This window comes from Kogia breviceps, chromosome 19 (genome assembly GCF_026419965.1).
Source record: "Kogia breviceps isolate mKogBre1 chromosome 19, mKogBre1 haplotype 1, whole genome shotgun sequence".
Classification (NCBI taxonomy): Eukaryota; Metazoa; Chordata; class Mammalia; order Artiodactyla; family Physeteridae; genus Kogia; species Kogia breviceps.
Window position 1 is genome coordinate 43,866,341 of NC_081328.1, and position 16,006 is coordinate 43,882,346.

A 16,006-nucleotide genomic window follows, 5' to 3' on the forward strand; every position below is an offset into this window, starting at 1 on the left:
ATGTATCCAACAAGGCTCAGCTCCAACACGTGGAGCCTTTCCTGCCCCCGTGGCTGGACACGGGCTCACAGCAGTTCCTAGCACTCTCTTTGGCAGTTACAAGGCTGCTCCCGGTTGAAGTTCTATGTACTTGTCATTCCTCCCTCCCGACTGTGGGCTCCTTGAGGGCAGGGGCTGTCTTTTTCTTTTTTGTGCCCCATATAGTATCTTTCACAGACTAAGTTCTCTAAACATGTGTTAAATTTAAAAGGAGGCAAATTCTTTGAGCTCTAAGTTACAGGAAAGAACAGATGGATTTTTTTAAAAAAAAATTTTTATTTATGTGGTTGCATTGGGTCTTAGCTGAGGCAGGTGGGTTCCTTAGCTGCGGCACGTGAACTCTTAGTTGCGGCATGCGTGTGGGATCTATCTCCCAGGCCGGGGATCGAACCCGGGCCCCCTGCATTGGGAGCGAGGAGTCTTAACCACTGCGCCGCCAGGGAGGTCCCCAGATTGATTCTTATGTTTGGCTAAGTAACAAACGAGGCAGGACACAGTTTTACTGGATAGAGCCGAGGCTACTTGCAGAAATTAAGACTTGGAGATCAGTGTAAAACAATACATGTAGGGAAAAGCAAAGCAGCAGAATGAAGTGGCTTGGGGGCAAAAATGCCCTGCCTGGGAATACTGAAACTGAGGGACCAGCCCTAGCATTTAACAGTGAACATGTTTGTCTCAATCCTTTTGTGACCTGTTGATTTTCATCTCTGGACACAATCAGAAATTCTGAAATATAAAGAACTCTGCATAAACATGAGGAGAAAGAGCATAGATAATATTCTGGGAGACTGGAAGGCACTGCCAAAACTGGGCCCTCCCATCTTCTTGTGGCCCCTCACTCCTGACAGACCCGGTCCTTCCTGTCACTGAAAGTCCCTGCTGATCCAAGCAGGCCCAGCAGGCGAGGCAGGGCAGTCTGTGGTACCCCAGCTGCCAGCATCTGCGGATGGTAACTAGGCTGGCTGCTGAATTGACAAGATGATGTGTGACCTTCTGATACACGCCAATATTTTTCCATGTAAAATACTGTTTTTGAACATTTTATTAATGAAGGGAAAACACTCATGGTGAATCACAGATTAGTGATGAAAGAGAACATACCGGTCAGACCTGAATTTAGGGACAAAGGCGAACTATGACAGCACTGAATAATAGAGATGACTCTTGAGGCTCCCAATCCTGGGATCTGCCTGGCGTTTATCCGGGAAGATTACCTTGGGAATTGAATACAATTTCCCAGCTGTTGGGACTCCATGCTGGCAAACATCACCAGGAAGACAAGACCATAAAATGGAAGCATGGTAGATTAAATGAGAGACAAGCTCAGTCCTCTACTTCCCTTGATGTAAAAAGCCAATAAAGTGACTAACTTGGATGAATGTCAAATCTTACAGCCCTCAGTTATTTCAGCCTCTATAAAAACCAATCAGTAATTTGAGGTTAGAGAAGATACCTTCTTGTAATTATGATTACAAGACTCTAATCATTAGAACTCAAAAAAAAAAAATTTTAAGCAGCATGTCTTCCGAAAGACCAACCAGCCAGAACTATTCATAGAAAAGCCTAGAGCCATTTAGACATGAAATCCAGACAGAAGCAAATTAATACTAGTAATAATAATAAAGATATAGCTTGTCTCAACTGATGCACTTAGCGGATAATCACAACTCAAGCTGTAAACATACCCTTTGAGTGCAACCCCTCTCTTCTCCTTGACTCCATTATCCTTTTAAATTTTATTAAGTAATGTATAACTGTTTTTCTCTTTTTCTGGAATGTTTCTTTGGAAGCAGCTGAGCAAATGTCCATGTTACCCAAGGACTAAATCCAAATTACCTTCTTTCAAAGTCCATTTGATTGAGCCTGTCCTCTTGCTGACGGCATGCAAACTTCCATCCAGGGTTGACACAAACAACAAGGTTTCAGGAAGTGTCACAGTGCTGGGACTTCCAAAAATCTGCAATGAGAGGTAGAAGAATCTACGTGGTCAATATGAGTCTTCAGCTTGGGCGTGTACAACCACAGACAGGCCCCTCCCTCACCCCAAAAGTTATCCTTCTAAAATCCACCACCTTACAGATGAAGAAACCGAAGCTGATGAGCCTAAGTTCAAATCAAGGTTTGCTGCTGAACTGACAAGATGGACAACATCTTGGACAACAGCTGGGTCAGGACTAGAACCAGGCTGCCTTATTCTATCTGAGCAGCAATCCTTCCTGCACACGGGCTTATGACCTAACATGTCAGGGATGGGGATTCTGAAATAATCCAAGGCCAGCCTCCACTGAAACAGAGAAAGTATGCTCAGCTTTCTAACTGACTTCCTTCTCTTGGTTATATTTTACCTTCTAAAACCTGGATATCTTGCAAGACTCCATGATAAAGAAGAATGCCAACACACCTACACACACCCACACGCACTTATGATATTTTATTTTATTTTATTATTATTTTTTAAAATTTATTTATTTATTTATTTATGGCTGTGTTGGGTCTTCGTTTCTGTGCGAGGGCTTTCTCTAGTTGTGGCAAGTGGGGGCCACTCTTCATCGCGGTGCGCGGGCCTCTCACTATCACAGCCCCTCTTGTTGCGGAGCACAGGCTCCAGACGTGCAGGCTCAGTAATTGTGGCTCACGGGCCCAGTTGCTCCGTGACATGTGGGATCTTCCCAGACCGAGGCTCGAACCCGTGTCCACTGCATTGGCAGGCAGATTCTCAACCACTGAGCCACCAGGGAAGCCCCTATGATATTTTAAAAGGCAGGGAATTTGGGGGAAATATTGAAAGCAAAATAGGAAAAACAGTTCTCATAAACTCACAAAGAGTTTCTATAATAATAAAACACCAAGATTTTGAGAGAGACATGTTATAAAAGAAAATATATTTTAAAAAATGCAAATTATTCTTTACTTATAATCAAAATATAATTTAAATCAAAATGTACTTCTTATGCTTAATGAATTTTAAAAAATATTTTACAGAAAATAGCCAAAGGTAGTGAAATTCACTTTCTCATCCATTGTTGATTGGCAATGAAAATTATAAGTTAGCACAATCTTTCTGGAAAGCATAAAAGTACTCATATTTCTGATCCTGTAGTTCCACTTCTACATCCTAAAGAAATAACTCTGGATCTGGAAAAAGCTCTTTGCACAACGATACTCATTACAGCCCATTTACAAACACAAAAAACAGGAAAGACCTCAATTTATTTTTTTTAAACCTGAACTTCTAAATGGTTGAAACAAATTATGACAAAGTCAGTGGAATATTATGTAATTATTAAAATAGCACTTGAAAGAATCTACAATATAGAAAAATGCTTGCATATGTTATCATGTGAAAAATATAGAGTCCAAAATTTAATGCGCACTGTGGTTATAACTATACCGGACAGATTCTTTTTTTTTTTTTTGGCCTGCCCGTCCTCTAGCTTTGCTAGGAACAGTACGCTCATCCACATGGTTTCCATGGGAGCAGCTCTGTGTGTGTGTGTGCGTGCGTGTGCGTGTACACACACATGAGCAGGTGATAGCTGGTACGGTTTCCTAGGACAACACCCTTCTGAAGCCTGGGCCCACTCAGCAACGCCACCTTGTCATGAGATTTTCTCTTTCTTTGTCACTATACTGTCCCACCAATCAGCTGGTTCCTGTAGCTCTTGAATTAAAAATAGGTCAATGCAACTTGCTTACACTGCGACAGTTTGAATTTTGGTACAAATGCTATTTTTAAAATATAGGAGTCTGGCTGGCTTTTAGCATGAAACATAGAGACTGGAGGGTTACTTGTGCACGGGAGCCTCATCCCCAAATACCTGCTCACTCTTGGTAAAAGCCAGGATGACACTAGTTAATCCTTCAAAAGGGAAAGTTCAATTAATGGCTCTCTCCAGGGCAGCCTGAGGTGGCAGGACAAACACTCCAGTCCTTGCATTCCTTTTCCAAGGTGGAAACCCCCTGACAAAGGGCTGAAGCAGCTGCCAGAACTTTCTCTCACCTCTTGCATGTGTCTGGCCTAGAGGGGAAGAAGTTCCGCCCTCCACTTTGCCCAGGGCCAGGGCTCCTCACCTGGAATGAGGGAAACAACAGCAAGCCTTACCCCTACCCGCTGAGTCTACTCTCCATGTAGAGCCTTAAGGATGAAGAAGAGTCTGCTTTTAACGCCACCTTTGCAACTAGGAAATCAGTCTCAGTACAACCTCGCTAGGAAAACAGAAGCCCCAAGGGTAGCAGCTGCCCTAGGCAGAATCCAAAGGTCTTGGACACCAACTATTTTGGGGGTTTTAAAATTATTTTAGTTCACAGGGTACTGATGGTGACAAGCCCCATCTGGACCTGCTCACACCTGAACCAGAGGCACACACATCACCCGGAGCGCCTGGACTGGAGAACAGTGACCCTATGAGCATCACTGAGGACTGGAGCCAAATGGGACTTGGAGGGGTGGGCAGGCTGCCTCTCACTGAGAAAGGGGAATGGGTCTGCAGCTTGATGTGGGGTGGCCACATGAAGTCAGGTGGGGGCAGTGGAAGACTGAATAAATGAAAAGGGAAGATGTATGCATATCTGGGCGCCAACAGGTGGAAATCCCCTCCATCTGTCACATAGTTACCCTGGGAACAACCATTTTTAAGGTCTTGGGAATCACACCAGAATTGGGCTAAACAATCTGGGTGGCTGATGTACTAAGCAATTAAACTTGGGAGATTTCTATGGCTATGTTTCCCACCATGTGGAAAAAGCTGGATGAGAGGAAGGAAGAATGGAAGGAAGGGAAAGAAAGAATCAAAGAAAGGGGGGGAGGGAGGGAAGAAAGAGAGAGAAAGAAAGGAAGGAAGGAAGAAAGAGAGAGAGAGAAGGAGGGAGGGAGGGAGGGAGGAAGGAAGGAAGAGGCCTGAGAAGAAACATGGCTGAAAGGCTGGGAGAGGGGCCCTGGCCTCCACTGCTCCTCAGGCCTGGCCAAGCTCCTGTCCTTGGGCCCATGGACACCTAATCCTTGCAATCAGTTCCCCTCTTAAACTCATTGGAACTAGGTTTCTGTCCCTTGAGACTGAAACAGTCCTAAACACACACACACACACACACACACACACACACACACACACACACAGCTATTTTTTAATATATCTATAGAAAAAAAAGATGAAGAAAATATTGTAAAATTAAAGCCATAGTTTTTCTCCTCTATTTTCTAAATTTTCTATAATATGATCATGTAATATGCAATGAAGTTTTCATAAAATATAAAGGTGATGGCCAAGTTAGCAGGTGGAAGACAAGCTGGGATTTAAAGGAGCTTCAGCGAGCCCCTAAGTTCGAGAAGCGCTTTCCACCTCATGATATTAGGCAACCTGATCACCTTTGATCACTGATATCCACCAAACAAGGGACAAAAGTTTAGAAACACAGAGGTCTCCCAGTCAGAGAGTGTGTGTCCGGAATAGAAAAGTTTTGCTGTTATTAAAGCCTACAATACAACTATAATTAACTAAATGCCTCCAATACATCTTGTCAGAGTACTGATATTAAAAGGGGCCAATAGTTACTAAAACATATCAGTGCTGCTCCACTACTAGTGTGGAAACAAAAGCCACCTGCCTTGTTTGAGCATCTTGGAAACCACAGGAAGAGCAACTGTCTATGGTTGGTTGGTGACTCGAAATAAAACACTAATCACATAACTAATACAGTCTTCTAAAAATCTCAAAAGACCAGGTTTGGCTAGGAGTTGAATTTAGCAACTGAGAGCGCCGAATTAATCACCATGTCCAGAGTCACGTCACAAACCCTACCAACCCGACAGATTTTTCTCTTCTTTGAAGCTCTTGACATTTTCAAATTAGAACGAGCCACTCTGAACAGCGTTATTCTCTCGTGAGGCAAATTAATATTACAAAATTTCTGCCTTTTTTCCCCCAGCGTTTTTTAAAGCATGAAAATGTTTGCTTTCAGATATAGTTGCTATAACTCACGTGACTTCAATAAGCTTCTAGATGTGATGTGAGATATTGAGCACAGCTGAGAACTATTTGTACCTAAGCATCTAAAAACACTGCTTCACAATAATGACCTTGCATATCACCTTCACCCTGTCGATGCTCCCTTCACCCTGTCGATGCTCCCTTTTCCCTGCAATGGATGAATTAGCAGCAGGCCCTAGAGTTATGCAAACTAGTTTCCAGAGAGCCTGAAAGCGGAAAGAAAAGGCTGACCCTGCAGATCTGTTTCAAGTTGATGACATGGAATCTGGCTCATTTTTCAGGCAAGTGGGTTGTACACTCCTGGCTTCGACAGTGACTTCTTCTAAAAAAGTAATTGCAGTGACACTGTAGAGGTAGTGGCAGGGAATCTAGTCCAGCCTAAGATGAGACATCCATTAGCTAATTGGTCCTCATGGAGGTCTGGCCACATACGTCCTCTCACAAGAGGTGACCCTGACATAACAATTCTGGAAATGCCCCGTCTGAGGACCATGGAGCCTGGCAATTCGGACCAGCTGATGCTAGGAAAGTGGGTGTCTGTAAAACCAGCTTATTTCACTTACGTTGATTCCGTGGTAAAAACAGTCCTCACTGCCGCGCTGCTCAGCCAGAACTCCCTCCCGTGAAAACGTCATTCCGGGGCTGGGTCCTCATGGTCAATGTTCTGATTATGAAGCAAGATTTCCCAAAGTCCAGGCGCTACACCACTGCATAAAATGCACCACTTGCTTTGCATTTCCCACAAAGACATGAAAGCAGCTACCGACTGCTCATACAGAGATAATTAAAAGGTAGTAGTCGCCGATGATTTCATTCTCTGATATTCTAAACTCAGCTAATTGTCAGTTGCTCCTGCATTAACCACCTCAACTGCTTGTATTTCAGGTAAGAAAAAAAGTCTTCTGAAACAAGTTCTGAGATAACTTTGTTTAGAAAAAGTCTTCAGTAAAGAGCGCTGTGGACACAAGGGACAGATGCGCGTTTAGGCGGCACAAGGACCAATGAAACAAGCCTCTCTAACACAAACCCACCAATTTCTGAACTAGTACTTGGGATGGGTCAGGCCAGAGGTGGTTCACCACCAGCAGCTGGAGGAGAAGAGTCAGCAAGCAGGGCCGGCGTTTGGTGCCAGCTGCCAGGCTACCACTGAAGTGGCTGCTCCCTTGCACGCACCCGCTGGCGCCTGAGGAAGAGCAGCAGGAAGCAGGCCGCACGCTGCTCTAAGATTCAGAACACAGGGCAGCCCTGCGCTCCCCATCAAGGTTTTCCAAAAGGCTGCGTTGTCCCAAGAAACACAATTCTTAAATTTCAGATAGGTATTTCAAGAACCAGCCCACAGGTTAACAGACTACCTGACAACAAGGGTCAGAAGTAAGATTAATAAACTTGGCACAGACCTTTCACCTCCAAGTCAGGGGGGAAAAAATGGGCCACACACACACACATGTCTCATATCCAGCTTTCCAAAGTGATCTACCCTTGATGAGTACCACAGTATCGTTTCTATTTCCCAAACTAGTGTGTTCTACCCCCACAAAAAAGTTGTGCACACACAGAGAAGACCCACACTGTGAACAAGGGAGCCAAGCACTTCTCAGGTGGTGTGCAAACTGATCGGGTCTAACCCAGTGTCCGTCTCCAAAAGCTCGATTTGTATGGCAGCGCTAGCATAGTAGAAGTAAAAACAGTAAAAATGATGAGAATAAAAATCTTGCCCGGGAAACTTCTCCCCTTCTTACCTCCATTCCAACAGACCAAAACATTTATAATAATATTACAATACAATAATCTGGCTAATAACAAAATGACATATATATTTTTTCTTTTAGGAGTACCACACTGATTTCCAGGATTAGCTGAGAGGCTGGGGTTTTGGGGGTTGTTGGCGTTTTGTTTTATTTTTTTTTTAACTAATCTTTCTTCAGTGTTCATTGGATTATGCAATGTTATATTGCATAAGCCTCACTTTAGTTTTATTTACTTAAGGTTAAGAAAACCATTCCTCCAAACTATAAATACCATACTTGTGTAAGTCTAGCATGCATATTAGCATGTTTCCAATAGAATATCCTGACACAACGTAGTGTGCACCTAAACCCCTGGAACCTACCACCCGCCACCAACAACCAGTCTGCCCTGTGCAGTGCGGGGCTCCCTGCCACAGCTCAAAGCCACTGGACAGCGGGTCACAGAGGTAAAGCGAAAGTAAAGGGGCTTTTGGTTGGTTGATGAATACACGTGATGGTATCATAGGTAAGACTTAAAACAGGTACGCAAGTGAGGGAAGGATTACATAAGAAAGATTTCCAAGCTATTTTGTTTTGCTACTTAGGACATGCAAAATCTTGAAAACAATTAAAAGTGCATGTCACCAAATGTAGAGTAATAAATTGCAAATGGATTAGAATGTGCTAGGGAATCGGAGCTTATAATTATTAACCTTAGCAATAATGCTCAGAGGTGAGAGGGGCATTCTCTGCGGGGGGGACGTACCAATGGCAAAGGACCTTAAAGGGGAGAGAAGGTAAGACTGCACGTGAGCGTGTGTGCACGCGGTGAGGGAGGATTCTGATGGATACGAAAGCAGAGGTGAGGGCTAATGGCAAATAGACTGGGTCCTTCTGCTGGCTATAATCAGCTGAAAGCTGCAGGATGGGTGAGCTGATTTTGAGAGGTATGGGTAAGACACTTCCTGGCGTGCCATAACGGATGCCAGCCCTAAAGGGCTTCTCTCCAAAAATAAAAAAAAAAAAAAGGAAACCTGTGCAATTCAGCACGAAGTTCCTCAAAATAGTATTATGTAACATAGTCCCTTGGTAGGCACGGCACTAAACAACATTCAGAAAAAGGACATCTCTGTCTTCAATTCTATTTGCAGCCATGTTATCTACTTCAGGCTATAAACTCCAGCAAAGCCTGGCTATTTGCAATTCTGGTTGCTTCACAAAACTACCAAGCATTCTAATGCCATTTGGCCACATGGTAGAAGACTTTGCTCAATGGTGGCCAAAAAACTACCAAGAATTCAGCAAAACAGCGTAAGATTGAAATCCGTACCCAGTAAATGCCAGCACACACCCATTACATAATGATCCCTTGTTGAAAAATAAAGCCTACATGAGTATACACGCCTCATAATGACCAGGACAGCAGGCTAAACCAGCAGCTCCCAAAGGCCTTCCTTTGAAGGTATCTTACGTAAAGGCCTGATTAGACAGATACGACAAAGATTTTTATTCTAATCAAACCCTGCTCCCCACTCCCCATCTCATTTACACACCTGATCCAAGAGTAAAGCACTCCACTCCAAATGTGGACACTTCTGTACAGTCATTTGTACAGAGTGACACAGAAACCTCATTCAGCAGACTAAAGATTAAGAACAGAATTAAAACACTGGTGATATTAAGAGACTTAACTGTGTCTATGTCTTAACAATTTCAATCTATTACAAAATCATTCCAAATCCTGTTTACCTGTGTGTAGGTCAGCAATATCTATCAACCATATAGTTCCTTCTAACCAGCCCATCGGCTGCTGTGTTTCCTGATACTAGGTCAATAAAGGTAACCATGACATTTGCTTTGGATGGGAGTCAGGTATCTGGTTGGGATGCAGTAAAGGTCAGGGCCTAACTGAACAGCACTGTGTGGTTTCCAAACTAAGCAACTGAGAGAGTTAAACTAGTATTTGTGGCAATTCTTGCATGTGGTGTAATCCACCACCACCCAAGACAGTTAACAATTCTTCAGTGGTTCAGGCTACTCCTTTAATGGGTCTGATAAAAGGCTCCTCATACATTCCACTTTATTCCTGAGAGCAAAGGTATGCTAATTTCACAACAGGTGAAGATACTTTCCCCAACTGGTTCTGGGGCCCCAGGCTAAGAGTCTAAGTTCAAGCAGCTGGCAGTTCCATTTGCCTTCACAGTCTCTCTGCCATGAACTTATATCGACACCAAGGGAGGAGGAAATACACTTGGGCATGAAAGGCACTACAGGAGACCCTTCACCACAAGGAACCAAGCCCTTGTTCTTAGGGTGGCATCAAATCCCTAAGGTCCTCAAGCATTTTCTAATATTAAAACTAAAACCCAGGGGCTTCCCTGGTGGCACACTGGTTAAGAATCCGCCTGCCAATGCAGGGGACACGGGTCCGAGCCCCGGTCCAGGAAGATCCCACATACTGCAGAGCAGCTAAGCCCGTGAGCCACAACTACTGAGCCTGCACTCTAGAACCCATGGGCCACAACTACTGAGCCTGTATGTCACAACTACTGAAGCCCACGGGTCTAGAGCCCATGTTCCACAACAAGAGAAGCCACTGCAATGAGAAGCCCATGCACAGCAACGAGGAGTAGCCCCCACTCGCCGCAACTAGAGAGAGCCCGTGCGCGGCAATGAAGATCCAACACAGCCAAAAATAAATAAATAAATAAATACATTAATTAATTAATAATAATTTTTTAAAACCCTAAAACCCAAGGTTTCACCATCATTTAGTGGTTGAGATTTTTTTTTTTTTTTTTTTTTTTTTTTGGCCATACCATGCAGCAAGTGGGATCTTAGTTCCCTGACCAGGGATCGAACCTGTGACCCCTGCAGTGGAGGCATGGAGTCTGAACCACTGGACCACCAGGGAAGTCCCAAGGTTGCGATTTAGAATGCACGTCTTGCCACTATTATTTTGTTGTCTTTGTTGCAGGGAAACAGCAGTATTTCAGGCCTTGTAAAAATTGAGAAACCTATTAGGCTCACCTACCTTAATGGAGTAGCATCGTAAACAAACTAAACTAATAAAGGTCTGACTTAGACCGCAAATTCCTAAAGGGACTACCTGCCTTACAAAAGGCCAGATTTGATCCATTTGAGTATGTACATTCAACTTCAGTTAAACCTATTATTAGGAAGTCTTCATACAAAAACCCCAAGGGGAAAAAAAAAAAAAGACTCAATTAGATACCAAATTTTTCAGTCCTGATAATAGCAACTAATCTGAAACTGTCAATTTTGCTCTTTACACTTGGTGAGAGATTTCTTTTGGGGGGAGGGGAATGGAAGGTGTTGAGTAGAAAGTGGATAAATGCTCTAGTTAAATAAAAATTATCTACAAACAACTGTATTTATGACATAATCGCCACCTATGCTTGCCAGATGTTGCCAAGCTTAATCATGAAAGTCAAACGCTATGAAATATGCCTGAAGTTGAGCTACCTGGCCAGACTGACTTGCCCTAGCCAGAATCCCCACCGTCTGAAGTACATCTGAAGATTACCCACTGCCCTGCTGGCCCAGTCCACCACGCCACCTGCCCCTCTCCAATCAGCTGACGGTCACTGAAGGCCACATGTCTCCACACAACACAGATCAAACAGGAAGGGCTGTTTACAGCTTCTGGGATATGTAACTTCAGAGATGAAAATAACTGAAGATCACCTCACTCAAACCTCTCAGTTCACAGAGGGGGAGGTCAAGGTCCAGAGAGGTGAAGTGACGATCCCAAGGCACCACAGACAGCTGACTGCAGACACAGGACTGGAGCCAAGGTCTCCGCTCCCCCCTCTGGACCTCTGCCCACTACACCACACTATAATTTCACTGCTTTACATCATGGTTCTCTGAGAAACATAAGCTTCCATTACTTGAGGCCTGGAGCTCAACCCTGCTGAGCTGTCCTGCTGGGGCAGATGGAGATCAGCACTCTCCTCTGATATGCGGGTAGGATCTTTTGGATGAGACACCAAATTGGTAATTTGTAGGTTCTACATAGACACCCAATATGCCAAAAGGCACTGCGAATTATACAGGGTGGGGTCTTTAAAAAATGTTCTGGATAAAAATTCCTGAGATCTCGCTGTAGATCTAAGTGGGCGAGGATAACATCACAGAAAGTCAAAGGTCACAGACTTGGGCACCATAAAAAAAAAATTCCTGCAATACATTTATCCAGCCCAGTTCTAAAGGTTTAAAAAAAGTGCTTTAAAAAAAAAAAAAAAAGTAAGGGCTTCCCCGGTGGCGCAGTGGTTGAGAGTCCGCCTGCCGACGCAGGGGACGCGGGTTCGTTCCCCGGTCCAGGAAGATCCCACGTGCCGCGGAGCGGCTGGGCCCGTGAGCCATGGCCGCTGGGCCTGCGCGTCCGGAGCCTGCGCTCTGCAACGGGAGAGGCCACAACAGTGAGAGGCCCGCATACTGCAAAAAAAAAAAAAAAAAAAAAGTGCTTTGATGATGATGATGATGATGATACAGTGGCCACTGCCCATTCCTTTGATGAAGCCGGTCACTCTTTTCACGCCAGTGCCAAGGAAACGCACATTACTGATTAGCATGGGACAACTCCTTTGAACAGCAAGGACCATTTTAATGACATACGTACACCAATGAGCCTCACGCAGTGAGCCGTGACTGCTTCACTTAGCAGGAATAAGATGCTCGAAAAAAAAAGAAGGAAATATGGGTCTGAATATTGACTTTTTCATGGGAAAGAAAATCTTATAAACAACAAGATCCTACTGTATAGCACAGGGAACTATGTTCAATATCCTGTGATAAACCATAACGGAAAAGAATATGAAAAAAGTATATATATAACTGAAACACTCTGCTGTACAGCAGAAACTAACAGAACATCGTAAATCAACTACACTTCAATAAAATAAATTTTGAATAAATAAATAATAAAATCTCATGCCACGGGACTTCCATAATCTCAGCATAGGTTTCCTTATTTTTTTAAATAAAGTTATTTATTTTATTTGTTTATTTTTGGCTGCATTGGGTCTTCGTTGCTGCACCCAGGCTTTCTCTAGTTGCAGCGAGCAGGGGCTATTCTTTGCTGCGGTGCGCGGTCTTCTCATTGTGGTGGCTTCTCTCGTTGCAGAGCACAGGCTCTAGGCACGCGGGCTTCAGCAGTTGTGACGCACAGGCTTAGTTGCTCCGCGGCATGTGGGATCTTCCCGGACCAGCACTCAAACCCGTGTCCCCCGCATTGGCAGGCGGACTCTTAACCACTGCGCCACCAGGCAAATCCCTCAGCATAGGTTTCTATTTCCTAGGCTCCTCTGAGAGGCAAATGTAAGCATCTCAATGCAACTTTCACACATTTGGACAGAGACAGGAAAGCGTCAGAAACTGCTTGGAACACTGTTGGCACAGCCAAACCTATGGAGTTGTGGTGTGAAAACTGAGGGCTGAGAAACTGGCTGAGATGGAAGGATGCTGCTTCCTCCAGCTCATCAAGGGCAGGCGGGAAACAGGGGCAGGAAAGAATTACCAGCAAGGAGATACCATGCCTTTGAGTTCAAGGAAGAATCCCTCCAGTCACCAAAGAGGACAGAACTCCCTCCGGAGAAAGGAAAAACGGCTGTCCAGGGCCAGGAGAGGGGAGGGGACAGGCTTCAACAGGACACGCCCTACCGCCAACAGGCTCCATTCTCCCAGGGTCCTCTCTTTGTAAAGTCGCCGTCCCCGTCAGTCTTCTGCCCCATCTGGAGGTCACCCAATCTCAATGCCAACTTCTCCAGGTCAGAAGACTGGCTTCCGTGGGTATCTGAACTGTGGGGCAGGGTGGCTAAGCTTCCAAATCTTTTTGTTGTTGTTGAAAACTAAGGAACAGCAATATCCCTTTGAATGCTTGGAAAGAAAAATAAATATTAAGAATGTCAAAGACAAGAGTTATGTAAATATTAGGGAAGATCATTTTATTTAAAAAATTGGTGCTGGCCAAAGATACCAACAGAAAGTAAACAAAACTCAAAACCTGATTATCCACTCTGCCGCAGACCTCAGTTGTTCCCCACCTCTTACTCTGGTGGGCAGACAGCGATAGTGTAAGAGCTGGTGCTGACAATCTAGAACAATTAAGACAAGGTTAAAATAGGTTTGGCTTGTGGTGTTTAAGAAGGAAGAAGAGTAGAACTGCTGAAAAGGTTTTCACCAAATGGTGCTACATTACAAGTTCTAGGACTGTATCTGAATTACCTGGAAACTCACTTACGTAGTAGCCCTCATTTTCTGAAGATGCTGAACAATTCAACATATATTTGTTAAGCTTCATTTTTAGTGCCTGGGCAATATAACGTGGCTGCTAGAAGGGCAGTCACTTACCTCCCTGTGCCTTGGTTTTGTCACCTGTAAAATGGGGGACAACAATAATACCGACTTCAAAGGAGTGTTGAGTTAATATGCGTAATGAGTTAATATATGTAAAGCTCTTAGTGTACAGTGAGCATCACATAAGTGTCAGTTCCTGTGATGCTGATTTATCAAGAGCTGTGTAAGACCCTAGGATCTAATCACAACAGTGATCTGATTCTTGCCCTCATGGAGCTTATAGTCTAATAAGGGACCACAGCAGTAAAAATATCACACAAACAGAATAGCAAATTGCAGTAAGTGCTATGAAAGAGACCGTAAGAGAATAAAAGGAGAAGCCAATCTGGTCTCATGTGAGGGGGTGTGGATCACAGCGTCAACGGTTTTTCTGAAGGAGTAACATCTGAGTTAAGATCTACGGGAACGGGGGAAGGAAGGGGAGAACTTCCTGGGCAAAGGAAACAGCCTATGTGAAAGCCCTGAGACAAAATAATTTGCTGTGTTTGAGGACCTATCCGGCCAGTGCTGCTGGAGAGAGAAAGCAGAGCGGGGAAGGGGACAAAGAGGGGCTGGGGAAGCAGACAGAAGGCCGAGTGCGTGTGGAATTCCCTGGCGGTCCAGTGGTTAGGACTTCGCGCTTCCACTACAGGGGACATGGGTTCGCTCCCTGGTCAGGGAACTAAGATACTGAAAGCCGCTCTGTGTGGCAAAAAAAAAAAAAAAGAAGGCCAAGTGTGTACTTGTGTGGAGTGGGCCACAAAATCCATGTTTTATTTGTTTCCTATGCGGCTCACAGAAAGAGCAGGAGGGTATGCTGTTCATACAGGTGTAAAAGCAGATCTGGAGGGAAAAACGCTCCTTGAAACTGAAGCGTTAGATATACCAGTCTGTGTTCACACCCCAGGTGAGTCTTTTCTGGTGTTTTCATTGATACTAACGTCAGACTAGTGTTGCTTAGCGGGTTTACATCTGAACAGGAGCACAGCACGCTGAAACTTCATGGGGGAGTTTAACAATGCTGGTGTTGTGGTGAACTGTGGCCTACAAAACAACCTCCAACGCGAGGGCTCTTGCTTTCGAGACCCCTCCTCTGAGGGACTTCTCTGTCCAGACACCACGCACAGGATCACAAAGCCCCCTAGGAAGGAGTGAAGCAGGCCCCCTCCTCTCTTCTTCCCCTCCGGGGGACTCCCTCTCTGCAGTACCCGCAGTCACTTGCAGGGCTAGTTTCGCTACAGGCGGCAGAAATCCAGTGGGTGCTAACCTCAGGGATCGACGTTTAGTCCCGGATCACAGGCTCACGTTCCCCAGGCAGGTTGGCAGGGACACGCAGTATTTATCAGGCTCTTCCAGGCACTCCCTGGTTCACACTTCTTCCTGTTGACTGACTCTTCTACATCCAACTAACTTGCTGGTTCACCTATTTCAAACCCCACCCCACACTGGACTCTTTTCTCCTACAGATACACAGAAAGAAGGGTCCTGTTTTGCTTGAGGTGCTGGAGCCTCAAGGCCTGTAAGACTGCTGCCTTCAAGAAGTTTACCATATCTAGCAGAGAAACAGTGCAATACCGGGGAAAAGACGGCAGGCTCCAGGACTGTGCCTTCCAGAAGCTGACCTGGCAGCATGCCCGGGCCGCGTCCAGAGCAGTTCTTTAACATTCGGAGCCCACAATTCCCTGCTCAGGCCTTCTGCTTGCTCCTTGGCCTAGCCTATGTTCATGCAACCCCAAAACCTGCTAATCATCCTTTAAACTCCAAGTTAAGGGAACTCCCTGGAGGTCCAGTGGTTAGGCCTCCGCGCTTCCATCGTTGAGGGCGCGGGTTTGTTCCCTGGTTGGGGAACTAAGATCCCACATGCTGCGTGGCACAGCCAAAAAAAATTAAACTCCA

General features: G+C 44.8%; 1 protein-coding gene across 2 annotated transcripts in view; it reads right to left on the reverse strand.

Moving 5' to 3' along the window:
• ERN1 (endoplasmic reticulum to nucleus signaling 1) overlaps nt 1–16,006 on the reverse strand; it is a 95,829-nt gene that overhangs the window by 51,634 nt on the left and 28,189 nt on the right. For both annotated transcript variants that reach the window (XM_059046901.2, XM_067022203.1), the window contains one exon: nt 1,876–1,996. In XM_059046901.2, coding sequence (XP_058902884.1) covers nt 1,876–1,996 — 121 coding nt within the window. The remainder of the gene's footprint in view (nt 1–1,875; nt 1,997–16,006) is intronic.